At 45.2% G+C, this 27,760-nt stretch overlaps 1 protein-coding gene across 7 annotated transcripts in view; it reads right to left on the bottom strand.

Moving 5' to 3' along the window:
- Positions 1-27,760, bottom strand: part of Wdr20 (WD repeat domain 20) — a 63,242-nt gene that overhangs the window by 3,007 nt on the left and 32,475 nt on the right. For 2 of the 7 annotated variants that reach the window (XM_015495820.2, XM_048799353.1), the window contains exons 2-3: positions 23,115-23,297; positions 8,633-9,892 (exon numbers count right to left, since the gene is read on the bottom strand). The exons of 1 other annotated variant lie outside the window; for it this stretch is intronic. In XM_015495820.2, coding sequence (XP_015351306.1) covers positions 8,633-9,892; positions 23,115-23,297 — 1,443 coding nt within the window. 4 more of the 7 variants (XM_048799355.1, XM_015495833.2, XM_015495827.2 and 1 more) reach the window with 4 other exon arrangements.

Raw genomic sequence — 27,760 nt, 5'->3', positions numbered from 1 at the left:
CCTCCTCACCCCCAAGTCACCAACCCTTGGGCCAAAGGAGAATCCCCGCTCTTAGCAGAGGAAATGCACACTTGTTTCCCAGTGTCTGCGGTGGCAGCCCAGAGCCATCCACAGCCCACACTCTCCTCTGCCACCTTCACTGTCCTCCTCCACAGGCTCAGGGTCAAGAGCGAGGTTCGGGTCTCCACTCCTTCCACTGCCCTCATACCCCTCCTCCTCTGGGCTCTGCAGTCCACAGCAGGGTGGGGGGAGTCAGTGGCTTGCTGGTGGACTTCGTCCTTGTCATATAAACCCTGGTTAACAACTACTTCAAAAGAGTCATTGTGCAGGGCTCCCCACCCTCGCACCCTAAGCCAGGAAGTAGCCAACATCAGGTATGCCTTGGGTGAAAACCCCCAAGGCCCAGGCACTTGGTCAAGGGCTTACTGGAGCCCCTCCATAAAGCCAGAGGAGAAGCAAATCACCTCTGAGAAGTTACATGGCTCTGGATGCCCATTCACTTCTTGGAAACAGAATCATTTTGCCATGATGGACAGTGGAGGCAATGGGGGGAACTGAAATTCAAAATGAGATAAAATCTAAGTTGCCCTCTTTCTTTTTGGTGCTGGGGTTGCACCCTGGGCCTCCCACGTGCTAGGCAAGTGTGCTACCACTGAGCTCCACCATCAGCCCATGCTTTAGTCTGCACAGTTCCAGGCTGTCGAAGAGGAGCTAAAAAACAGGTACTGAGGATGGTCTACACCACCTGGGGAAGCCAGGCTGCACGGTCTCACCAAAGAGCTGTGGGAGCCCCATTTTTAAGGGTGGAGAGTCTGCTCCAAGCCGTCACCAAAGTCAAGCACACAGTGATCCTGCGGCCCACTGGGCAGGTGCTAATTCACTGCTTCCTTATTACTTTCCATGGGGGGCAGCGAGCAGGAACAGTGAAGGACCCTGAGGTGAAGGTGCTGAAGGTGCTCCTCTGTCCAGTCGTCCTCAGCAACCTGTGTGACCTATGGTCTGTGCACCAGAAATGGGACAGCTGACACTGAGGTTTTACATATATCCATTAGGCAAGAGATGCCCAGCAGAGTGATGCAACAGACCCCAGGGAGGGTCTACGGGGGTATCCACAGGCCCTGCATCTGTCAGGAAGCTGACCTGGCCTCAGCAGAGCTGCACTTCATTCCTCCTGGAGATTTCATTTCAAAATTAAATGATGAAATACTCCAGCTCTTAGCTTGGGTTTGATTACCATTTACAGTAGTCAGCAATAGAATTAAACTTTGTTCCAGCAGCATGTACAGGAAAATGATATTTTGGTTTAAAAACAATTTACAACAAAGGAACGTGTCCATGTTCCGCTCTAGTAGACATCGCTGATGGGGGAGTCTGAGAGCAAGACAAGACTGTGGGGTCAAGAGGTTCACAGCTGGGGCTGGGGCTCAGTGGTAGAGCGCTCGCCTAGTACGTGCGAGGCCCTGGGTTCGATCCTCAGCACTACATAAAGAAAATAAATAAAGGTATTGTGTCCAACTACAACTAAAGAATAAATATTAAAAAAAAAAAAAAAAAAAAGAGGTTCACACCAGAGGACGGTCGTGTCCTGAAGTTCTGTCAGGCCCACGCTAGCCTTCTGGCTCTGGGTTCTGGGAGGGCTTCCCCATGCACCCATGCAAATCTGAGTGGCCCATAAGAGTCTGAGGGGACAGAACCTCAGGCGCAGCTGTGGAATGAGGCCTGGAAGTTTCGATGGAATGCCACCTCACCAGCTCATCTACCTGGGATTGGCCAAAACCCTCTCTGGTCACCCTCCCCACCGCAGACCAAAACAACATGCAAACCAGGCTTTACTGCAGACAACACAGTTTCTCTCTGGAGGGCCAGCAGCAAGTGCCACGGGAGCCTGCGTTCCCTGTGGCCACAGGGTAAGGGGGTGCAGAGATGTTCGCTGGGAGCGGGAGGTCAGCGAGGCCCTCTTCAGCGAACTCTTTGCCTGCATTCCAGCGTGACTCGCCTCAGTCGGAGGCAGAGAGCTCAGCTCTGTAAAGTGATGCTTTCTGGAAATGGCACAGAGCACAGCTGACCTCCACTCACAACGTGCCTCCCCTAGGACTCCTTCCCCCAAGAATCCATTACTCTCACTGCCACGTACCACATAGACGCCAGAGAAGAGCTGGACAGAGGAGCCACTGTTCTAAGGCGTGAGTGGGGCCCAAGTCTCCAGATTAGATGAGCCAGGTTTGGGAAGCCCAGGGAGGCTGTGCCTGCCCACGCAGCTTGCTGCTCACGAGGCCCTCTGGACCTTGGGCACCCTGGACCTGACCCCCAGCAGGCCACACGGAAGGTGGCCACAAAGAGGCCATGCAACCTGTCTTGGTTACTGAGAAGAGCCACCCAGGGAAAATAATCATGTTTTGACATCTAGGAGCAGAGGAAATAAAAGGTACAACCAGTTAAGTGCTCCTCTGAGGTCCCTGTACAGAGGAAAGCACTTGCGGTCAGGCCAAAGCCCTCTCAGCACAGGAATCCAGTCTGCATCCTCTTGAAGCCCTTCCAGCTGGCCACACTTGAAGAGTCTGCCCAGCCCAAAAGAGAGGCTGGCTTTGCAGGTCAGCACTAGAAGAGGGAGGCCAGTGTCCCTCTCCAGAGACCCACCAACTCGGAACTAACCAACTACCACTTATTTGCATGGGCAGCCACAGAGCAGGGATGGCTATATAATTTTTTTCAAGGTAAAAACAAAATTTTTTTTAATCAAAATGTGTGTGCCATCACCTACCTTTTAGGGCTTTGAATCTACTCAGTGTCAAGAAAAAGCCATGTGCTGCTCCCATGGCAGTTCGTGGAGGTGGCCACATAGCAGCTGCAGATCTGAGTGCCCTGTCTGCTCTGGCAGTCTAAGGGCCAAGGTAAAAAGAGCGTGTGTGCCAGCCCCGGGGGCTCTGCAGGGCAGCACGCCCCTGGAGGAGGCCCTGAGCCAGGCTTGTCATCTCAGAAGCGGCAGGAAAGTGAACCACGTGGGCCAACTCTGCCTCCTGCCACTCACCCTTACCTGCTTGTCACCTCTGGCTCTGTAGCATCTGGAGATGGAGGTGCCAGCATGCTGCTCAAAACAGCAGCCTCTGTCCAGAGGGAGTAAGGGGGCTTTACAGCAGGAGGATACAAATGGCTAATTCCTCCCACTCCACGCAGAGTGTCGCTAACACCCACTCCTGCTTGCTCAGCTCTTGAAGCACTGGGCTCAGGGCTGGCATCTACAGGACAGCCCCAACAGGCATCACAAACCTGCAGCCACGGTTCCAGGTTAGGGGCAGGGACCATGAGAAATCTATCTAGGAAAAGAGCTCCTACAGAGGCCTGCCAGTCACCCTCAGCTTGCTCCAATGGTGGGCTGGGTGGCTGCAGAGCACCAGAGGCCACACGCTAAGCTGGCAGTGTGGCTGACTTTAGAGTGTCAGCATTCTCAGTAAGCAGGGATGGCTCAGTTGAAAGTCAATCAGAGTCCTTCCCCGGACTAGAGTCAGCATGGACAAGGGTCACGTAAAACAGTATCTCTGGCCTCCAATACACAGTTCCTTTAATAAGCTTCTAATTATGAGAAACAGTATCAGCATTAAGAGGTAGTGATTTCTAAGGCTGTTTGTTTCATATACATTAACAAGGCCCTTAATTTTACAGCATTTAAAAGTTTTTCTTGGTTCACTGACATTTTTTAAAGCTTAGATATGAAAATAACTATTGAAAATTATCTGCATTTACAATGCATTCACATGTTTATTTAATGTCAACATACAGAGGACAACCCCCAAGTACTTCAGAAGGTCAAGTGTGAAGGTAAATCTCTTTAGCTGTGACAGTGACAAGGGAACAGCTAAAAAACAAAGCAGTGAAACAGAAACATGATTTTCTTAAAATTATAAAGTAACAATTCTGATATTCAAGCTTCATTAATTATTGCAACAGTTAAGAACTTAATTTACTAATATATGTTAGGAAGGCTCTTTTTTTTCCCCAAATTTATTCAAGTTGTCAAGAAATTAGATAAAAATGTAAAAAATAAATACATGTGAATTTTACTTTTGATTTTCACTAAAGGTAAATATCCATACAATTTTACAGTGTCACCTGATGACAATCTTTAATAAATCCAGGTATACAGAAATTTAAAAGGCAGGAGTTTCCTTTTACACTTTTAAACTTGAGAAACAGCAATTTAACTGTGACACAAAGTTCATGTAACAGATGCAGCAATAAATTAAAAAATGAGCATCAGTGGGATAGTCTCCCTCCATTAGAAGGGCATGCTCTTACAGTGCTGAGCTCGGATTTGAGTTTCAAAGTTGACCATCCAACACAAAGTGCTTCTACAAAGCCAGCCCCAGGCTTCACTCTCACCAGTCTGAGGTCGCCTCTCTCTGGGACATCACTGGGGCACTGTGATGAGCACCTTGTTAACCTGAACCAACAAGCAGTGTGGGTCCAGCCACTCGGGTCAAAAGGCACACTCTGCACAAGGAAGGGACCCGGCTGCTGGCTCCCCTGGGCTCTCAGGATGGGGGCCAGAGCAGCCTTCACCAGTCACCCAGAGCAGGGCAGGAGCACATCTCTGGGTCACTTGCTGGCCTACACCTGCAGGCTGAGCCTCTCCCCACCTGCAGACACATCTGCCATAGTTCTGTGACTGGCACTCAGAGCACCTGCTTCTCCTCACTCCCAGGTATTCTGTGGGCCCAGCCCCTCCAACAGCACGTGACACTGCATGCCATGCATCTTTCACACGAAAAGCCAATGCTGACCTGTATCCCCTTCCCTGGACAATCAGGGTTTTTCCCAGCCTGACATTTTCCTCACTTCGAGCTTGCTCCACAAAGAGGGAAAACCTCCCTCCAGGCAAGAGGTGACAAAGGCCCTCCCTGCACACTGCAGACTCAGGGTGAGGCCTTTTCACCAGTTTCAGCATTGAGTCTAACATTTCAAAGTTTCTTAAAAATTCCAAATCTACCACAGGATATGACAGGATCAGAGAGAAATGGCTGCCTGGCTATTTGCCAGCTAGGACTTGGGTGTTGGCTTAAGCCAAGAGCTAGAGACAACTATGAAACCCAACCCGGGATGTGTGCATATACCCATAAACACTGTTCCTCAAGATTTCTGAGTGTCTTTGGGATGATAATTGTTGCAGCTTCTGTCTGTCTCTCCATGCTCTGAGGTTTTCTATCTTAAAGCATCCATCTTTAGTCTTGAGTCAGGGGCTCACAGGAAAAACCCTTCCAACACACTTGCTCAATTAGCACAAAAGACAAGCTTAGGGTTCTTTTTTTCTACAGTATTCGGGGATTGAACCCAGACCTTCGAACACACTAGGCAAATGCTCAACACCTGAGTTACATCCTAGCACCATCCCCCTTTTAAAAAGTATTTTCATTTGAGACAGGGTTTTTGTTGCTCAGGTTTACCTCAAGCTTGCCATCCTCCTGCCTTAGCCTCAGACACCCCTTGGTAAGTAGGATAACAGGTATGCGCCCCCATTCCTGGCAAACTTAGGGTTCTTTACCACTATTTATTTAAGCAAAATTGGAACCCAAAGTTCCTGGCACTCTCTTAAGTGTCTGCCTACTCCCTCTTGCGCATCTGCTTTTAAAAGAAGGTACAGCTTTCCCAAGGCCCATCTCCAGGCCTCTTGGGGATGTGGTCTCCCCGCTGAGTAAGGAGGCTGTCTGGAGGGGCTGGGGCTGCCTCACCAAAACCACAACAAAGCTGGCTCCTGGAGCTGCTTGTGGGTCTGAAGAAGGTGAGCGGAGCACTGCCTAGGCATGGAGCCTCCAAGGACATTGGATGCTGTGCAGGGACAGCCGCCCTCACTGGGCCAGAGCAAGCCTCCTTCCCAGTGGCCTGGTGTGGACTACAAGGTTCAGCCCAAGCCTGACAAGCAGTGCTGACCAAGTGGTAACAACCTTCCCTTTGCTAAAAGCTGTGTTTTATTCAGAGGTGAGGTTAGAAAAGTTATCCTTGCTCCTAATAACGTTCACACTGAAAAACTTTAATGAGGAAGCTCAAAGTTTGGTAAGAAACTACAAAAATGCTCCCCAAATTTCTCATAGTGGAAGCAATTAGCTCTGCAGCTCATACTCAGGAGCCCTGCTTGCCCCTCCTCGTCCCCTCCCTTCCTGGGAAGGGGAGCCACACCCACTGCACCTGGGTCCTCTTCTGGAGCTGCAGCACCTTCCCTTCTGGTCCTGGAGAACACCAGGCCTCTGTCCTCCTGCCTGCAGAGGGGCTCTGCCAGCTCTCACAGCAAGAGGCAAGGGGCAGTCAGAGCACAGGGTGAGGGCAGGGCAGCCTGGGGCTGACACTAATCTGCACTGGTCCCTGGACCTGGCATTGGAGCCTTGATGAGGGGGCTCCAGACGGACACTAAGGATACTATAATCAGCAGCAGAAACTGGACGAAAGAGCTGGAAGCCCAGAGGCGCGAGCACATACACAGGCTTCTATCAGGACGTCTAAGGAAACAATGCTCTTCTGCCTCCCCATCCCTCCCCCACCCCACCAGCATGCTGAAGCCAGTGCAACTGGGAAAACTAAGGGGGCAGCATGTTAGGAAGTGTCTGCCTGCAGCTCTCCTGCCAGTGACTGCAAGTTTCACCATAAATGCTACTTACCTGTGACCGGCCACTCTATTCAGGCCAAATACAGTCCTGAGTTTTGAAACTGCATACTCAAGGCCTCAGCAGCATTTGAAAGTGAATTTCTAGAACTATATTGGGACATGAAATTGAACCTAGAATATTCATTACTAGCCCCCCTCACAGGCAGCCCAATTTGACCCCCAAAGCTTAAACAGTCTCAAAGATGCTATCTTTGCTACCTTAGATCAGTTAACCTTTAGGAACAAAGGACACATATTCAAGGTAAACAGGACATTCCCATTCCCATGAAGTGCCGCTCAAGGTCGTGAAGTCCATCAACATAGGTGAGATGCCCTGAAAGGCTGCCATGGCACACTGTCACTGCCACCACACTGAACAACAGTCATTTGCAGTAAGGAGCATGTTTGTGATGGGGACATGGATTGGAACATGGCATGACAAGAAGTGGGAAGCAGGCCTGGGTTGGCCTGGGCCTGGCTCTCCGGGGAGAGCTGTGGTAAGAGCAGGGAGCTGCTGCTCCATCTACCAGAGTTTTGACACATAAGAGAAAGGAAGCCGCCAGGTCTTCTCTTTAATGAGCCACATTCACTACTCAAACGGGTATAAATTATCATTATTACTATATTTAATTACAAAAGTGGGTGAAATAGAAAAACAATCCTCAATACTCCAAATAAGTTAACAAATAAAATAACTATCATCTTGACACAAAACACAGAGCTCAAACAACCACCTCATCCACCATGAAAACTGGAATTTGAAAAGAAGCTCCTTATGCAGCTGAGAAGGGCCATAAGGAACTGGAATCAAATTCGGCAGTTTCCCATAGAATCTGCATAGCCTTTCCACCACAGAGGGAGCCGACACAGGCCCAGAAGCCTGGCGCTCAAGGGGGAAGCACAAGCACTAGGCCGGCATTGGCATCCCAAGCGTCATCACAGATTCACAACTCCCAATAAGCAAAAGGGAAAGCTGCACCTGTGATTCCCCTCTTCGGGGGAAACTAAACCCTCCCAAGTGCCCTGTGGGGAGGTACTGTGCAGCCCTGGGAGCTTAATGGTGAAACAGAGCCATGGAGCCTGCCCACCGCCTACAGTCATGCCTTACTGACCCCCAAAAACAGACAAAAAAAAAAAAAAAACCCAAAACCTCCTTTTTCCCTTCTTGGGAAAAAAACATAAGCCAAGCACATCTGACATGAAAGTCTTGGCTTATGTGGCAAGAGGCACTTCTGACAACAGCTGCTGGTGTGCTCAGCTGCAGCGCATGCTAACTGTCCAGGCTCTGGGTCAAGTGGAGATTTAATGCACAGAGTCTCAATCAGAGTTCTACAAACTGCTTCTTTGGAAAAAGATGTTTATTAAACAATTTTAATTGTCATAAAATGACTAAAATGGGTTTTAAAAATTAAGGCTCTTCTCTTTCTGTGGATTGCCAGAACAATGTAAAAATAATATCAATCAACCCTGCTGAACGCTTTGTTCCTAAAGTTAAATTTCATAGATTCCTAAACATTTTATGATTAAGATAAAAAATTGGATATAAATGACAATTAATGGCCATCTGTACTGAACACACACTCTGATCAGGTGTACAACAGTCTAGTTGAGTAGTTAAGCAAAAATATTCCAGTTAAAGCATCAATTTTAGCATTTTAAAGTCATTGTCCCCTCCCCACTGTCATGATTTCCCTAAATTGAAATAGTCTGATACAGGAGTGCTAATCTTGGGGCTCTATATACTCCCAGAAGGATGACTGACTCAGCTGGCAATTAGTTTGATTATATATTTTTTAAATGCGCTAAGGTGAATTATCAAATGATTCAGAATTACATGGCATGCAGTATCCAAAATTATGGCTCTGATGCATTTAGATTTACATTAAGAATAAGAAGTGTCATTCACATTCATTGTACATCCCGCCCCTCCCACACAAAAAAAAAAAAATCACTACCTATTCAAGTTCTAGATCTGGTGCAGCATTAAGGATTAAAACTTACCACTTTACCAGGCCTTCCCCATGTGCAAATAAATCCCTCCTGACAAGCAGTGACTATACAGTCTTCAAGAAAAATTAATACAGTCAGTCTTTCATGTGCTATCTTTTTACAGATCAGAGGCTCTAACAAGGGAACGTCTTCCATCCGAGGACACAATGGCGTTCCCAAAGTTTTAGCGGGGTCCGTTTTGGTTTTAGTAACTAGATTCAGTTTGTCACTGCTCTTGCTAGAAATGTGTCCCATGCTATGGTTTCGCTTGTGGTCTTTCTCGTGATGTCTCTCCTTTCGGTCGTGCAGTGAGAGTGTTGCGAATTTGCTGACCCCAGAGGCAATGGCCCCATCCATGACGCTGCTTTTGCTGCCTGCATTGGAGACCGCCGAGTGGGGAAGGCTGTTGGACCGAGGCAGCGGAGGGGGCACAGAGTTCCCGGGTGTTGTGACACTGTTCCCATTACTTCCAACGGGAGGACTTGTGGCATTCATGACATTTGTGTGTGTCCTTGCTCTTGAGAGGGGTTGGTGAGGGAAAAGGATGTCTTCCGTAAGGTCCCACAAACACAGCTGTGTATCCTGGCCCACTGAACCAAACCGGTACGTAACACTTACGGGGCGGCTGTCGGTAGAGTTCCGCTTGGACAGCCGGGACTGTGTACTGTTTGCTCGATCTCTGCCAAAATGAAGAAGGTCCTGGAAGTCCTCATCACTGCCACTAAACTCCATAGGGTCGCTTTCTTCTACGCTAGTAGTATAGGGATCGAATGCCACAACACTGACCCAGGATTTGTGCCCGTGGCCTCTAGCTATTACTCGACAGTCTACAAAGGACCAGACTGTCACCAAGTCGTCCTCTCCACCTGTCACAATGTACTTGCCATCTGGGCTCCAGCACACACACAGCAAGCCCCCAAAGTAGCTTTTCATCGTACCGTGCAGCTCCACTGAGTCGAAATTGAACACCCGCAGAAACCCGTCCTGGCTCACGCATGCTAAGAACTTGCCATCTGGGGAGAAAGCAAACTCGCTGAGGGCCCCCTCGCCCACCGTCCACTTAAGGAGAGGGTTCCTCGTGGATTTGCTCTTGCAAGTGTGCACGGCAAAGCTCTCTCCCTGCTTCAGAAGCTGGTAGTGGGGGGCTGTGGTGCCACAAGTGTGCTCCACATTATACAAGTACATGTTCCCACTCGAATGGGCTACTAGGAAAAGGCTTTCCGAACCGGGCACCCATTTGACACAGGTTACGCGTGCCTTGTCTATTAGTCTCTGTGAAGACAAAGGAGAACAGGTTATCACAAGGGAGAAGGTGCAAAGGTCTACTTTTCCAGCAAGAAAACTTGTTGCTTCTCGGTGAGAAGGAAGGAGTCCGTCCAGGCACGCCACATTTATCCCGTGGTCAGCCAGCCAGCGAGAGCACTGGCCCATTGCAGAACTACTTTCTAGAATTGCACTTGGGTGGTGGCCACTGGCTTTCACTGAGGGAGTCAGCCATTCAACAAATATCTGCTGAGAGCCTACTCTGTGCCAGACCCCAGGCCGGGCACTGGGCACACGGGTGAGAGGCAGCCCTCAGACACCTCCTCACGTCCAGCAGGAGCATGTCAACCTGTGACTCAGCAGCTACACGCAGCTCCCTCTCGTGAGGACTCATAGCTGAGAAAGCCATGCCTCCCGGCTTTCTCTGCATTTCCTGTTACTGCAGGCCACATGCTGACTACATGTGACCCTCTGCTGCGGCTGCTCGAAGGCGGGGAGTCAAATCTGCAGCCCGCTGCCAGCAGCACACAGGACTTGAAAGCACACTTGCTGGGCGCAATGCAGCGCCGGGCCCACTGAGGCCGCCCCACTTGCACACGCTGCCCGTGTGTCATCTTTTATATGCATTTCCTCAGAGTCCTCTTTGGAACGAGGTGGTGTTTAAAGAAATACCTAGATGGTCAACTCAGGAGTCTGCGCTCCGTCACTATCACTCAACTCCACGCTCACTTCTGGTCCACTGACCTAGTAGCTTCTTTAACAGGCATGAATCAGTAGTCGTGCCTTTAAGACCAAAAGAACAGAAGGCAGAAAGTGAAAACACCCAAATGCAAAACAAGGACCCTTGGCTTGCAGGCTTTGTTATGGGGACCACTGCAGGCACAGAAGCTTCCAAATGATTCTTCCCTAGGCTGCCTAGTCTCTAAATCATGTCACCAGAAATCACCCAAGTTCTGCCTGGGAACGCCTGCTGCCAAATGCTCTCCACTGTCCCACTGCCCTGTAAGAGGCTTAACTGCTACCACTTTGCCTAACTGAGTGGACCCTGTCAAAAAAAACATGGAGCCTGCAGCCTAGCTGGCTCGACTATGTGCCTGCTTCTTTACAGAAAATTATTAAATGAAAATTTGATTATTAAAAGGATGGGAAAGAGTTCATGAGCCATGCAAGCTCAATGTATGAAAACCAGACCTCAGAAGGTGGGCTGCCAACAAATGACGCCAAATTGGGAAGGGGAGGTGGGTGCCCTGAACAGCATGCAGGCCTGAGGGGCTTGGGTTCCATGGGTCAGTTGCAGATTATTTTACAGAAGGTGTCACTGCTGACTGCCACCGAATGTCATAGCTGGACCTCTTAAATTAATAAGCTCTGTCCTTGGGGACACAGCCAACATTTTCATCCTCGCCTTTCTTTCTTGCCTGCTGACCTACCTATAAAAGGCACCTGACCTATGTTAGCGCCAACAACCTAAAAACCTAGCACTGCTCTGGCAGGATTTCCATTACACCTTCACCATTTCTTCAGCAAGAAGGTTAGGCAGGTAATATGCATGGCCAAACCAGATGGGGCAGGGAGAGTGGTCTGGGGAGTGTACAAGTGTTGATAGTGGGCTAAGAAGAGGCCCCCCCACATCCAATGGTGCTCTGCCAGGCTTGCTGTTTATGTCCTTGCTATGTCCAGCGCCAGGACTCACTTCTGAGCCCACAGACAGGACAGTGAGATGGCCCAGTGTCTAAGGGCATCCACAGCTCACCCTTATCAGGGTTTAACAAGCTAACTTGGGCTGAAGTCAGACTGCCACCCTTATCCTAGTATAGCATTCTCAACTCTTGCACCTTCCCTTTCAGCAAAACCCTACCAAATCCCAATTTTTCCAAGATCACTTCACTGTTATTCTATTTACCATTTGCAGAAAATTTTAAATACATAAAAACTCATAGCAGTATGGTTAGGATAAATTTTACTTTGCACCTTAAAAAAAGTACAACAACAAAAAAATTCCATTAGAATTCAAAAACTATAATCCTGTCAAGCAAAAATAGTAATTGCTCCATAATGGTGGAGTATGAAGATAAACAGTTACAACACTTATTAAAATAAATGTTGTTGCAATGAAAAAACACATTTAAAAACTTCATTCTCACATTAAAAAGCTGCACTGAGTCTACCCTACATAGACATGCGGATTACCGATTATTTTAAAACAAAACAAAACAAAACAAAAAACCTGCACCTGCTGGATGTGGTTGTGCAAGCCTGTCATCATAGCAGCTCAGGGGCTGAGGCAGGAGGACTAAGAGTTTAAAAGTTCAAAGCCAGCCTCAGTAACTTAGCAAGGACCTAAGCAGCTCAGCAAGACCCCGTCTGTAAATAAGACTGGCTCAGTTAGTGCCCCTGAGTTCAATCCCCAGTACGAAAACAAAACAAAACAAAAAACCCTGCACTCATCTGCTCCAACTGCTGGCCGGGACACCTAATCAGAAGCTACTATCACACTCTGGTCCTGGGGGACTAGGCACATCAGTTCAAGTGTGGGCAGATAAGGGAAATAACAAGAAGGAAGAAAGGGTTTCTTGCTTGTCTGCCTCATCAGTTTTCCCTGTCAGCTGTGTGCTTGAGGGAGGGAGAGCATATATTTCATGGGGGGGGGGCTGCACCTCAATCACATGGGGGTGCACATTTGGTGGGCAGCACATCATCACCCATAGCACTGTCCTAACTTCCAGTCTGAGTATCAACTCTGGGTGCCAGGCACTGGCAAGATGCTTTACGCCACTCTCTAATCTCAAAATAACCCTGCAAGGTCAGTGTAGGGGTTTTGTTTGTTTCTGATCGGGCAATACACTTATAACTCAAGTGCAAGCATACAATAAAAAGCTCAATCACTCTCTTCTGCATTCCAGATCCTCTGCCCTCAGTCATTGATACTGGGTTCTTGTTAAACTACCCAGAGTGACTTTGTGCATGTACAAGACAAGTAAAATCTACCCAATTCTGTCTTCATACTGTGCACACTCTCACCTCTGCCTTCTCAGTCCATGATACATCTTGTAAATCTGTGTGGTCTAAAGACAGCTTCTTCCTCTTTTTCTAAAGCTGCCTTCAATTATGTGGATGTACTGTGGCTTACCGTGCAACCCCCACTGATTAACATCAATATCAGGATGAATACCCTTGAACACAGGGCAGTTTTCACATGTCTGAGAAATATACCTGCAGGATAAATTCCCAGTGCAGTGGCTAGGTCAAAAGGCATATACATTCATAAATTTTATAGGGACAAATTGCCTCCCATGGAGAATGAAACAATTTACATTCCCAACAGCAATGTCATCGAGCCTGTTTTCCTGCAGGAAGGTAGGTATTATTCTACAGAACACCTACCTGCCCACGAGGAAAGGAGCTCAGAAAGGTTAAGAAACTTGCCTGACATCCATTACCTTCATGTCCTCACTCAGCACTGAGTGATTATCCTGTGCCAGGCACTGATTTGGCATTAAACAAAATAGTCATCCCTTCCTATATGGAATTTATGTTCAACTGGAATGAGAAAATAAGTGAAATTTATGATTTAATGGTGTAAGTGCTTCGAAGAAACAAAAAAGCCACAGAGAGAAGATGAAGTGATGGAGGGAGGGGGTTGTAGTGACTTCAGTCTCCAACAAGAGAGCCAAGAATGGACTTTCCCTGATTGGGGGGCAGCTGAGCAAGAACTGGGAAGAGTAGAGAGAAAGTGTGAGGAAGTGCATCCATCCAGAGAGAACAACAACTCACAAGTGTCAGGTGTTGGGGTGGGAGCAAAGCAAGCCGATGGGAGACCGCAGAACCTGCTCTGACGAGGCAGATAGATCCTGTGCAGGTCACAGGATCCCACAGACAAACATCAAGTAGCTCTGAGACCAGCCTGGCAGGGCCACTCACAGGGTTTCTTAGGAAGAGGGTGACAGCTAGCTCAGACCCCACTGCCAGGGTGGGAAACACAATTCCAGGGTTAATTAATTTAAATTGTTTTAATTTAAATTTTTCTGGATTGTTACCTGGTTTGGGTTTAATGAAAGAGAAAGAGAACAGAAAACATCTTTCTCCTGTCTTTCAAATTAAAAAACAGAAGTATCTGGAATATTTTCTTCAATTACACAGCCCAGCTACTGCAACATAAAATTATATTTTTGTTCCACAAAGCGTCTGGGCAAAAAAAGGCAAGACTCTTAGTTGGTAGTCAAATGTTGAGTAATGGGATTTCCTTGCTAGGCCTGAACTCTCCAGGATGAATGGGGACTTCAACTGGATGAGCATTCTGAAAAACTGTCCCTGAAGCAAAATGCCATCCCTCCAGGAGTTCTTGGGGAGAGATGTTGGGGGAGGGGGTGGGAGAGGCAGAAGCACAAAGACAAAGGCTCAGACAGAATAGTCCAGGGCGATGCAATACTGGCCCTACAGGCCCTGTGTCTCTACTGTCTAAATCCCTGAAGCAGGAAGAGGGGACTGCTCTGGAATCCTGTGATGGGATTTAGGGGTGTGAAGCCCAGGCTCAGAGCTCAGGCTGTGACCCTGACCCTGAAGTCACATTGCTGACTTGAAGGAAGTGTGCTGTGAGTATAAAATACACACTGGATTCTGTATCTTCATTAGAAAGAAAGAATGTCAACTATCTTATCATAATTTTTATACTGGTTGTATATCAAAATAATATTTTGGATATTTGGATAAAATATAATGTATTCTTTTTTTGGTGGGGGGGCAGTTCCAGGGATTGAACTCAGGGCCCCTCAACCACTGAGCCACATCCCAGCCCCCTTTTTGTATTTTATTTAGAGACAGGGTCTCACTGAGTTGCTTAGTGCCTCGCCTTTTGCTGAGGCTTTGATCCTCCTATCTCAGCCTCCCAAGCTGCTGGGATTATAGGCATGTGCCACCACGCCTGGCTAAAAGATAATGTATTCTTTTTTCAAAAAAATTAAAAATTTTTTTTAGTTGTAGGTGGAAACAAAACCTTCATTTTATTTATGTGGTGCTGAGGATTGAACCCAGGGCCTCACACATGCCAGACGAGCATTCTACCGCTGAGCCCCAGCCCCAGCCCCAAATATAATATATTCTTAAAGTTCATTTAAGTTGATTTTTACTTTTTCAACATGGCTATTAGAAAAATTCAGAGTGAGCCAGGTGCAATAGACAGCACACCCAGCAACTCAGGAGGCTGAGGCTGCAGGACTGCAAGTTTGAGGACAGCCTCAACAACTTAGTGAGATCCTGTCTCAGAAAGTGTACAGGGGGGTGCTCAGAGGCAAAAAAGCACCCCAGAGTTCAATCCTAGTACTGTTAAAAATGAAAAAGAAAGAGAAAAAACTGTAAATTCTACCTGAGGCTCACTGAATATTTTTATAGGCAGTGCTACTGCAGACCGTGGTGGCACCAAAGGTTTTTAAAAAGGGACAGTATAAGGAAAAATCCCCTATCACTAGGAACCAAATGGAAGGCCAGATGGGAAAAACTGGTTAGAAGCCTATGACAACTAGTTAGGACATGAACAAAAAGACCTTCAGCTAACCAGCAGCAGTGTGATAGGGGAGATCTATTTCACAGCAGATGAGGGGGGCAGATGTTTGTAACAACCTAGTTCTGTTCACAGGCAACTAGGAAGGTTAATCTGCAACTATCAAATGACCAGAAGGGCCAGGCACAGTGGCACATGCCTATAATCCCAGCTACTCGGGAGACAGAAGGATCTGAGTTCAAAGCCAGCCTTAACAACAACGAGGTGCTAAACAACTCAGTGAAACCCTGTCTCTAAATAAAATACAAATAGGGCTGGGGGTGTGACTCAGTGCCCCTGAGTTCAATCCCTGGTACCCCCTCCCTCCCCCAAAAAAATGGTCAGGAGAGGCTGTGGCTATGGCTCAGTGGTAGAGTACTTGCCTAGCATGTGTGAGGCACTGGGCTCAATTCTTAGCACTGCATATAAATAAATAAAATAAAGGTCCATCAACAACTTATTAAAAAAAATGACAAGGAAAGTCAAGTAAATCAGTTATGAATACAAGACCCAAATCTGAGAAGCCTAAGATGACCCAGCAAGCTGAAGTGGGGAAGCATAGACTGTTGGAAAAACCCACTTAGAGGAAACAGGACAAAAATTAGGAATGCAGAAGAAGAAAAGAGAAAACGGCCCAGCAGTGCAATGAAGAAAGAGCAGGCAGAAAAGGAAAGCTGCCACAGTGCGAGAATCTACCTCTGGTGGAGCTCTGCTCTGCGTGTCCCTCTCCTCAGGGAACAGATTCTCCAGGTTGATACTATTGGACAGTCCAGGAAGCATAGGCCAAGTTGGGCACCAGGGACATAGGAGAGATCACGAGGAAGTAATTTTGGGGACTGAGAAGGTGCTGAGAAGGGACAGAAAGGGTAATGCGGGGCAGGTGCTTGGCAGAGGAAAAGTATGGCCAGGGAGAGAGGGATGGGGGTGGATCAAGGGGAAGCAAGCCCCTGCTCCCCAGGCTGGAGAGGAAAAGCTGCAGGAAAAGAGGCAGAAACAAGGAAAGTAGAAAAAAGGAGTTGAGGAACGTGGGAACCCCACTCGAGCTCCCTCAGGGAAAAAAGCGTGGGCCCTAACAGATCTGGGAAGTGCAGTTTCAAGGACAGTGCAAGGCAGGTGCTCAGCTAGGAGGATAACAGGGAGGAAGCAACTATGAGTTTTGACTGGCATGGCCACAGGGCTTTCCGTTGAGAGTCACGTTCAAAATGCCTCACGGTCCATCTTCATAACCCACTTTTATAAAAACAAGCAAAAAACCCAACCAAACAACAGCAAAATAATTTAAAACAACAACAGACTATCAACATAACATTTCTGTACAGGTAAAGAAAGCTCAGGTGCAGAGCTGTGGCCTCCAGGATCCCTTCTTCATCAGGTACTCAGCCAAAGCCCTCTCCAACTTTCTAATTCTGGAAGCCAAACACATGGACCTATTTCAGACAGCAATCCAAAGAAAAAGGATGCATATTCAATAGTATTAACAAGTAAGATTTTCTAAAATAAATCATACGAGTTAGAAGGAAACAATAAAAGTCAATCAGCAGCCATGTTAAAGTGCCACTGCTGAATCAACTACTCTGAACTGAAGCTTTCTGAAGCGCTTCCTTTTCTTTTTTCTTTATCTCACTTCCATCGACATGACAAGTAGGAAAATTTATCTGGGGGAAAGAGGTGGATATGAATTTTATAATGCAGATATTAATTCGTAACAAAAATACTAAAACAAAAAATTCAAAAACCACAGAACCTGCTGGAAAAGCCATAATGTAACCACAAACAAAAATGGCAACTGGAGGGTTTGGTTATATAAAAGGAATTTGGAGGCAGTTGATGCTTCCTTCAGGAAGTATTAGGAAAGGGTATTTCAAAGCCATGTAAGAAAGAATCAGATGTCGTTTTTACCAATGTTAAGAATAAGGAATATATCATCATGTGCTCATTTCCTTCCTTTGATTAAAAAAAAGCAACAAAAACAAAATTGACAAAATGCACATTGCATTCTTTTGTGTCAGAACCAGACTGAATATTGAAAAATAGATTCTTGCTCTCCTCCCCCACTCCTGGGGCCTTGTTGCAGGAGCCTAAGCTGGTAGGGGACACCATCCCCCTCCACAACTGAGGCAGGGCCATCATCTCCCCAGCGTGCCCTTCAGTTAGATTTGACTTCAATGGCACAGGAGATGGAGACTTCCCCAGAATGCTCTCTTTAGCTTCACAGCTGAGAGACAATACCCAGAAGAGAGGGTCTCATCACACATCAGTAACAGGAGGGGCAGAGATGACAAGTTCTTTTTAGATTTTATAGTTTGCCACAATCAAAACGTAACTTGAAGATCTTCTGACGTTACTACTCTGCGGATACAACCCCCATATCAGAATTTTTACAAAGATAGCAAGGATGTCCCCAAATATATACACAGTAGTTATAAAAATTAAACTCCTCGCCCTCTGTAGTACTTCACACAGGCTGAGTGCTGACCATGGGTGACTCTCCTTCCAGATGGCTCTTACTATGAAGGAAAGCTCCAGGCCTAGCCACTTGTCTTATTGGATGAATTGTGTAACAAAATATTCTCAATGCCTCCTAGACATTGTCAGGGCGTAAGAATAAACAGAAATGATCCATAAACTTCAAACCCACCTAAGAGACTAGAGAGACTTAGGGAGCTGAGGACTTCATTTCCAAGGAAAGGCCAGAAAGGATCTCCAGTGTGGCTGGAGACAGGCCGAGGAGGGGGGAAAAGGCTCAGAGCTCCCTCTGCTCACTGACCTGAACCGATCAACGGCCAGATTGTGGGAAGTAAATTTGGCTAGTATCTCTAATGAAAAGTGTAAACCCTTAATGTCTTGTCTCATTAAGAAAAAGCGGGGGGGGGNTTATAACTTAAAAAAAAAAAAAAAGACTATGAAGATTAACAGCACTACAGCTGATGGATGATGCTTTCCTCTTTGTACCTCTCTATTTTCCCATTAAACAAGTATTTTATATTTTGTAGTTGATAGGGAGGGAGTTGCCTTTTAAAATATACCTGTTTCCAAATAGAAAATTTTCACTTATTTCCAGTAGATTTCAGAGATTTATAATCACAGGCCATTCATCCACCCACCCAAATATTCACGTACTAGGCAGCAGGCAAAGGTCAGAGATATTAATGCTGCGGGCACACATGTGTAACAGGTGGTAAGAGAAGCACTCTGGTGAGGAAGACAGGAAGAGGACACTACCTGACAAGCAGCCCCACCTCTGCCTTATCTGTGTGATTCTCTGCCTGGGTTGCACTGCTTGCTCTTTCTTTCTTTGGGTGGTAGTAGGATTGAAGGGAGAACTTCATACTTGTTAGACAAGCACTCTACCACTGAGCTACATCCCTAGCCCTGTTTTTATTTTATTTTGGGACACAGTCTCACCACTTTGCCCAGACTGGCCTCAAACTTGTGATCCTCCTGCTGCAGCCTCCTGAACAGCTGGGATTGCAGGTGTGCACCACCACACCTTCTTGTGCTAGAAATTTTTTTTATCCTTCAAAGCTGTGGGTGTCTCACCTCCCAAGGATGCCTTTTCATCTAAATCTCCAACTCCAGGAAGGAAGCCTCACGAGTCTGCCCCTACTTGCCATACTGCAGAGCACTTATCATGGCTTACTACTAAATGACCTGAATGGGCTCACCTTTATCCTCACCACAAACTTCCAGTGAGTATTCTTCCACCCATTTGCCAACTGCGGAGGCAAGTGAGGTGAAAACCCACACCCTGCAAGCAAAAAGCACATGAATCCTAGGCCATCTAGGCTCAAGAGTCTATGTTCTTAACCACTGGGCTGCAACACTGTAACTTTAGTGGAGATTAATTGATGGCTTTAGGCTTCTCTGGAGGCTGTGGAAAGAGATGACCAGAATTGGAATACACTCAGGACTGGGACCCAGGCATTCTTCTTTGATCTTAGTACACTCTCTCTACAGACCTTTCCATCTAATCTAAGGCTTATGATTACTATTTGTATGCTGACAACTCCCAAATTTTTAATCCCTATTTTTGAGCTTCAGATCCTTACATCCAATTATCTATAGGCATCTTAAATTTACCAAGTATAGAATAGAACCTCTGCTCTTTCCTTCTGTTCCCCTCTTCTGGTTCTTTCCCAGTCTTGTTCAGTGAGTAACTAATAACCAGAAACCTAAGATTTATTTATTTTTATTTTAAATTTTTACAATGGGCTTCGGGCAAGGTAGGCAAGAGCTCTACCACTGAGCTACCTCCCTTGCCCTACACAAGATTTATTAATACCTATCTTCAATTCAACTTCCAGAAAGCAACCAGGGTAAGCTCCAAAAATACCAGTCTGAAAATTTAAAAATGTTAAAACAAACAAACAAAAAACCCCACCAGTTTGGCTGTCTTGTGCTTCCACTCCCTTCAACAGAATCTCATTACCAAAGCTACGCAGCAACCCTGAACAGGCCCTTCCAATCTCACCCTCACTTCACACAGCCCAGGCCAGGTTCTCTCAGTTCCCTGCTCCTGCAATGTTTCCTACCTGCTGTGTGTTCTGCAGCAATTCCCTACCTGGGAGGATTCCCCCTCATGAGGATTCCATTTAAAGAACACCATTTCTGCTCAGATTTCCTCTGTCTGCTAGTTTAAAGCTACCATCAGTGTTGGGCTGGGGATGTGGCTCAAGCGGTAGCGTGCTCGCCTGGCAAGCATGCAGCCCAGGTTCGATCCTCAGCACCACATACAAATAAAGATGCTGTGTCCGCCGAAAACTAAAAAATAAATATTAAAAATTCTCTCTCTCAAAAAAATAAATAAATAAATAAAATAAAGCTACCATCAGTGTGCATGGGTGGTACAGTTATTTAAAAGTTGCACAAGGACAGGTTTTATCTGCCACTGTAGATCCTGTTGCTGGGCACATAATAGACGGTCATGGTCTGTTGAGCTAAGGTAAGAATGGCCCCAAGTCTAGCTCAAGCCTCAGCTCTCACCTCCTTACTGGTCTTGCTACTTTCATTTTCTCTTACTTAAATCCAATCCACCTACAAGTGCTGACAAAAATTCTAAAAACTATTTAATCCTGTCACCCTCTTGATTAAAAGCCCAAAGGTTTCCCCACATCCTCCGGTGTCAGACCCAAATTTCTCAGCATGACATGAAAAGGCTTCACAATCTGGTTCCAATTTATCTCTCCAGCTTTAACTCTTGCCACCCCAAGTCTCAAACCCTATGATCTGGCCATGATGTTATTTGATGTTCCACCAAATGCCAAGCTGTTTTCTCCAGCTTTAAAAGCCTTCCTTAACTTCCCTTCCCACTCCTGTAACACCCTTCAAGACCCAGACCAAATGTCACCTTCTGAAAGCATTCTCAGACTTTCCCACCATTTCTTTTAAGAAAATTGTACATTTGATACATACTAAAGAAAAAGGTGACATGTATCCCACTGGTATTTGTTCACATCACTATGATAATATATGCCTCAGTACTCTACCCACCCTTCCTTACTAACTGTGGACTCCTGAGAAGGCAAGGGCCAGCCTGGCAGCCGCACACAGTGGGGATTTCACCAAATCCACTGGTAATGCCAAAATGAATGGATACCGGATATGCATGGTGAGCATGTACCCTAATGAATGCAAAAGAATTGGAATTTTAACTGCAATTTGTCAACCTACAACCAAAGTTTTTGGTATTAATTTCCAGTTCTAAATCTATTATCAACTTGCTATCTGATCCAGACCACTCACTTACCTTCCCTTTAACTATATCCTGTTCTGCAAAATGGGAAGTGTCCGCCCTCCCATGTACAAGAACTTGGATACCTCTAAATCTCACAGCAGTGCAAAACACGGCATGAAGACTGCTTCAAACCCAGTCCTGGCACTATCTGAGAAACGAACCTCTAGTACCATGCTTTTAGCTATCCTGACTAAATTCTGATGAAAATGTACCCAAATGCCAAAGACACTGGGAAAGACAATTTCAGCCTCAAGATGCAAATGCCAGCCTGGCATCAAACCACAAACACATTTGAACAACCATTTTTCAAATAAAATTTAAAAGGACTATGAGATAACTTGTGCTTAAATCGTGAAGAGTAAGGTGCTGTGTTCTGGCAACTCTTGGTCCCCAGGGCAGGGATGGATCTGGCTGAGGCAGCCTGAGTATTCTTGGAGCCCCAAGTCGCCAGGGCCTCCTGGACTCCAACTCCCACCCTCCCCCCAGCCATGATACACAAACCTTTCTTGTTCTCTAAGTGGCATTCTATGCCATCCTCAGCCAGAGCTGCTTCCAGATCTTGTTTACCAACAGCCCTGCACATGGTTCCAGTCCCGCCCCCCTCCATCACACTCTCCTCTACCTAAACACACAAAAAAATCCCCAATGACTACAAATTCACAATGTCTATTAACAGTGAAGAAAAGGCCAATTTTGTGCCCCACCCTCCCTAAAAAAACATCCAGCTACTTAGAAATCTTCTTCAGATGTTATTAATAAACAGAATATTTTTTGCTTAAGATTTTTTTTTTTTTAACAGGAAAATGAGATTAAACACTTTTCCTCTGCAGTCTGTCAATTCAGATGGCAAGTTTTGTTTCCAGTCAACCCAGGTGAAACTAGAAGAGGAGATGGCACGATTCAAAAGATTTCACCAAATCCATTGGCAATGCCAAAATGTATGGATACCGGATATGCATGGTGAGTATGTACCCTAATGAGTGCAAAAGAATTGGAATTTTAACTGCAATTTGTCAAGTTTGGGGCAGACTCTTCCCAAACAAAATTATTTCTTAAAACACCAGAATTCTATAACAAGTTTCTGTTAAAAGTCAATGATGTAAAAACCATATAACACTGCAAAACTACCATATGACTCAATCCTTTGCACATCAGGGCTGAATAACAAGTAACACTTGGAAACCAGAGCTTGTAACTCAGCAAGTCTACTTCAGCCTTGCCTTTTCTAGAAAGTCACAATGAAACAGAGTTGAGAAAGACCATAGTATACAAAGGCAATATCTAGAGCCAAAAAGCCCCTCCAATGATTTTAACATAAACTATTGGTAACTTCTACTTGCCACATTTAACAGTCCTGACCTGTTCCTGAACAGGCAGGTCAGACAGCTCAGGCTCCCTCCACAATGAAAATACAAATACTAGAAACCTCAGAACACACAACAACACTGACAAAAGCTCTGTGGTGTGATCCAATTTTAAGTGCCAGGATTTCTAACTATGTCAAAGGTGATTTTACAGCAAATATTTTCAAGAACAGGAGAACTACCCGTCAGCCCTGTCAAACATGCATACAAATACTTTAGATGCAATTTGAGCAGTCTAAGGAAATATCAGGTTGATTGGCATGAAACTTTCCACTAACGTGAACAAAGTTTGGAATTCTTTATTTTCTCCTTTAAATCATTCTTATCAAGTGACAGTCTCGTATTTATCTCCACTATAGAAGATTTTTAAAGAATCTGCTGTAGGTACCTGAGCATGCCCCATACAAATGCACGAAACAGTTATCCAAGGAAGAACAGTAAAGGTCAACAAATCAATCCACCACATTTAAATCTGTAATACTAGGTAGAATGACTGAGTAAATGAAAAACTTAGCTTGAAGTATAAAATTAGGCCCTCGGTAAGAACACATAAACTCTTAAAGGGATTCTTAACAGCTAAGACAGCGTGCTACTTACTTCCTCATTAAATAGTTTGCTAGTTTCTTTTTTGATTGGGTCTATAAGCTGGACTTGGCCTGCGGAAAAGCCCACTAGGAGAGAGACACTTTCCGCTGTGGCTGTTAGGTGGTTGAAGTCATGACAAGTAGGCTGTGTTCCTTTGTATATCCTTTTATCTATTGGTTTACTCAAGTCAGCAGCCTGGAGGAGAAAGAGAAAAATACATACAGTAAACAGCACATTGAGATGAGAAATCTAAGTCACACTATTTTACACCCCATTATGATGGTCAATCTTAAAAACAAAGTTACTTAAAATATTTTTTCAGTTGTGATTTGATATTCATCTAACATTTCATAAAAGCACTTTCACATACTTCATCCAATTAGATATTGTTAGACTATCCATAATGTTTATTTATAACTATTACTTCCACAACTTATTTTCCTTCAAATACTTGTAACAAAGACTACTGAACTACAAGATACTAAATTCTGAATTTTCAAAATGCATTCCAAGAATTTTATATTATAGAGTAACTCTAACCACATAAAGCTCCGCTCTCAAAGATATCTATAGCACCTAATGCCTGCTGGTAAGTTAGCCCAGTAGTTCTCACAGTGTGGTCCCCAGATCACCAATACCAGCAGCATCATTTCCTAGAAACTCAGAAATTCAAATTCTCAAGTCCCACCCCAGATCCAATGAACCAGCAATTCTGGAGGTGGGCCTCACAAGCTGTAGTTCAAAAAAAGCCTTTTAGGTGATTCTGATGCTCCCTCAGGCTTGAGAACCACTGCTGGAGGGAGGGCCACACTCCCTCTTTGTATTAGGTTCCAGGGAACTTTCACTTAGGGAGTCCTTTGCATATATTGCCTTTAATCCTTACAAAAATCCTGCAATAGAGCTAATATTTACCCCAGTTTACAAGGTGAGAAAAAAAGTCTAGGAAAGTAAAATGACTTAGCCAAAGTCACATAACTACCTAAACCAAGTGGCAGGGCTGGATGTGAAACCTAGGATTGACGACCATAAACAGATGATATCCAACACATCCCAAAAGCAAAAGCAAATGGTTTCCAATTTGAACTAAAAGTGGTTTTTCATCCTGCTCCAACTCTCTTTTTTCAAGAAGGATCTTTTTTGCACAAGAAATGCTCTATATAGCGCTGGGGACACAGCTGAGTTGGTAGAGTGCTTGCCTTGCATGCACAATGCCCTGGGTTCTAATCCCCCAGCACCACCAAAAAAAAAAAAAAAGAAAGAAAGAAAGAAATGCTCTGTGTAATCTCAATCTACTGGGCTATTACTGCTGAAATAAGGCAAACTCACTTTCTCACTGTGTTTGAAAATACAGGTAGAGCCAAGTGCAGTGGTGCATGCTTGTAATCCCAGCGACTCGGGAGGTTAAAACAGGAGGATTGGAAGTTCAAAGCCAGCTTCAGCAATGGTGAGGTGCAAAGCAACTCAGTGAGACCCTGTCTCTAAATAAAATACAAAAAAGGGGCTGGGAATGTGGCTCAGTGGTCAAGTACCCTTGAGTTCAATCCCTGGTAACCCCTCAAAAGGCGGGGTAGGGAGCTGGGGATATGGTTCAGTGGTTAAGTGCCCCTGGTTCCATCCTCGGTAGCCCCCCAAAAAAGGGAAAGAAAATAAATCATTTGTGAGACAACTAGCACTGCTGAATGTGTTCTTAAAAACATCCCCTTTCATGGGCATGAAGGTCCACACCTGTGATCCCAGCTACTCCCCAGGCACAGGCAGGAGGATTACAAGTTCCAGACCAGCCTGGGCAACTTTGCAAGACTTCATCTTAAAATAAAATAAAATGTCCTGGGGATGTGGCTCAGTGCTTTCCTAGCATGGGCAAGGCCCTGGATTCAATCTCTAGTACTGCAAAACAAACAACAAGAAGTCCCTTCTCCCTGTGTACCATTCAGGATTCACAGCTCTAGTTCCCCACTGGACACCCCCTCCATTGGATTCTGAGGATTCCTTTCTTCCAAAAAGGCCTATGACATTGTATCAAGTTAACATTTTGATTTTCAAACAACAAACATACATACTGAGTAGGGAAAAAGTCCTCAAAATTACAGGCAACTCTGAGCAAACTCAAAACCTGATCAGGTATTTGGAACTCTGGGCCAGAGTGGTACATGTGGTCCTGGGAGCCCCAGAGCAAAGGAGAGGGATANACACTGAGCCAAAGGAATACTTAGAATCTTTCCTACCTGAGGACACTCCTTTGTTCTTCAGCCCTCCCCAGTGGCATGCTAGACAACATACCTACACCCAGCAAGACTTTACTATGGAGAAGTACTGTGAAGCCTTAAGTAACTGCCTGTTAAAAAAATTAACATTTTGAATAAAAATCCATGAACACCCTGTTGGTGCCTGAAATTTCTGGAACCCAGCCCAGACAAAAGAGAGTTAGGCCTTCATTTCAAACAGCCAATCTTCCTGTCTTTTCTCCTCTATAGCAATCACTAAATTTGTCTCTTTTTCCACTAATGTATGACTGTCCTATTTCCTCCTCCTTTGGTCTGCCAACATGTACTCTAAGCCTGCACATCTTTTTGGTAGCAGTGATCACTATCTGAGGTAGCTACTCCTCTTCCAAAGGGTCATCAGTCCCTGACAGATAGCTTCCCAGATAGAGACAGTCCGGGAGGAGGAGAATGAACCCAGACTTAGAAGCAGGGAGCTCAGGTTCAAACACACCTTCCCTCTCAATAGTGCGGTGGCCTTGGACAAGGTCTGTTTGCTCCCACTGAGCCACAGAGGACAACACCCTTCCTCCCCCCACAGGGTAGTGGTGAGGGCTGAACATTCAGTGTTTTCTAGCACAAAATAGAGATCTCAAATGGAAGCCATTATTAATTCATTCCAGTCACATTCTAGCTCTGTTCAAAAGCAGCTGTGGTTTCCTCATTCCCATCATATCAAAGTAGGAAGATGCATCCTGCCTGCCATAGTTCACCCATCCTTCCCAATAGCAATGCCATTTTCTGTCTATTGTACACTTCCTATGATTCAGGCCCAGACCAGGACTTGACACTCATCAACCATTTAATCTCACAGTCACCTTTCAAAGTAGGTCTGGCTATGATCCTCATTCTTTCTTCCTTCTTCTGAGAAGGGATGCAGGCAAAATTCTGTGTTTCTCTCCACCCTTTGTGAGCTTTCCACAACACAAGCCAAGCCTTGGTTTTGGAGACAGGCCCTCTTTCCTGGCTTCATTGTGCCAACCTCTTGGTCAATACAGCCTTCTTGACCCTATTTAGTTCCAGTCCCATCACCTGTTGCAAGAATTTTCCCAACTACCATTCTTTGTGCTCAGCTTATCTAAGCTCTCAAATAAGTAATTATAACCACAGGTTTAGTATTTAATCACCTCTATGACTTCAGAATATTTTTTATGTGTTGGCATTCATTACACAAAATTACAATTTAAAAACTCCATTAAGGAGTAGGACTTATTAAACGGTTACCACTGTACTGTTCTACAAAATTAGCCTTTTGTTTTTTTAGCTTTCTTCTGAATTCTGCATACTTTGGGATTTTTTAAAAAAGTCTTGTACACTAATTATTGCCAATCATCTGAACTCTTAAACATTAATCTGTGGCAGAACCAATTTATTAAAAATTCTTGGGGCTGGGATTGTGGCTCAGCGGTAGAGTGCTCGCCTAGCATGGGCGGGACCGGGGTTCAATCCTCAGCACCACATGAAAAAAATAAATAAATAAAGGCATTGTGTTGTGTCCATCTACATCTAAAAAATAAATATTAAAAAAAAATATTATCAATTTTAAGAATTAGGTCATATTTTGTTTCTAGCCCCTGCAGAGTACCCGGTATGTCACAGATGCTCAATATCTGTTGAACAGCTGAAACCACAATTATTCCTGAATTTTTTCAACAGTAAGATTACCATTATCATGCTCATGAGTTCTGTACAAGGAGTTACTAATTACAAATAATTTGTCATTGTCTCATCATGCTTACTGGTTCTCAACGTAGTATAAATTTTTCAATAATGGTTTAAAAATTCCTACTAGAGAAACAGAGCTAACTCCCAAAGCTTCAATCAATAAATACATGTTTTCAAATATTAGGTTCCTCTTCTCTCCTCAGACTGCCGATCCTTTAGGAATTATTATCAAGATGAATATTGCTGAAATACAGAGTCTACAAGTACTTGAAGAATTTCTCTTTCCAGCACCGCAAAGCTTTTATAAGAGAAGCCCTCCAGTTCCAGATACACCTCTGCCAGGGACTCTGGAGTACTCAAACCCATGAGGGGCAGCCTGGCTCTCACAGCCATCTGGCTTCCCAAAATCTGTACCATTTATGGGCACAGTTATGCCATATCATGTGGGCCTGTGCCAAGTTCTCCTCATGGAAACCTGCTACCTGATACTTTTTTAAGTACCCAGAAGCACTGATGTGGTATGAAAAATATTGCAGACCTCTTTTGAAAAATGCACCTCAAATTATTTTAGATAGATTCAAAATGAATTAGGGAGAGCAGTATACTTAATAAAGTTAGGCCAGATGTGGTGGCGCACACCTGTAATCCTAGTGGTTTGGGAGGCTGAGGCAGGAGGATCGCAAGTTCAAAGCCAGCCTCAGCAACTTAGTGAGAACCTGTCTCAAAAAAAAA

The sequence above is a fragment of the Marmota marmota genome, unplaced genomic scaffold (genome assembly GCF_001458135.2).
Source record: "Marmota marmota marmota unplaced genomic scaffold, marMar, whole genome shotgun sequence".
Classification (NCBI taxonomy): Eukaryota; Metazoa; Chordata; class Mammalia; order Rodentia; family Sciuridae; genus Marmota; species Marmota marmota.
Note: the sequence above shows the minus strand (reverse complement) of the source record. Positions and strands in the feature narration are given on the sequence as shown.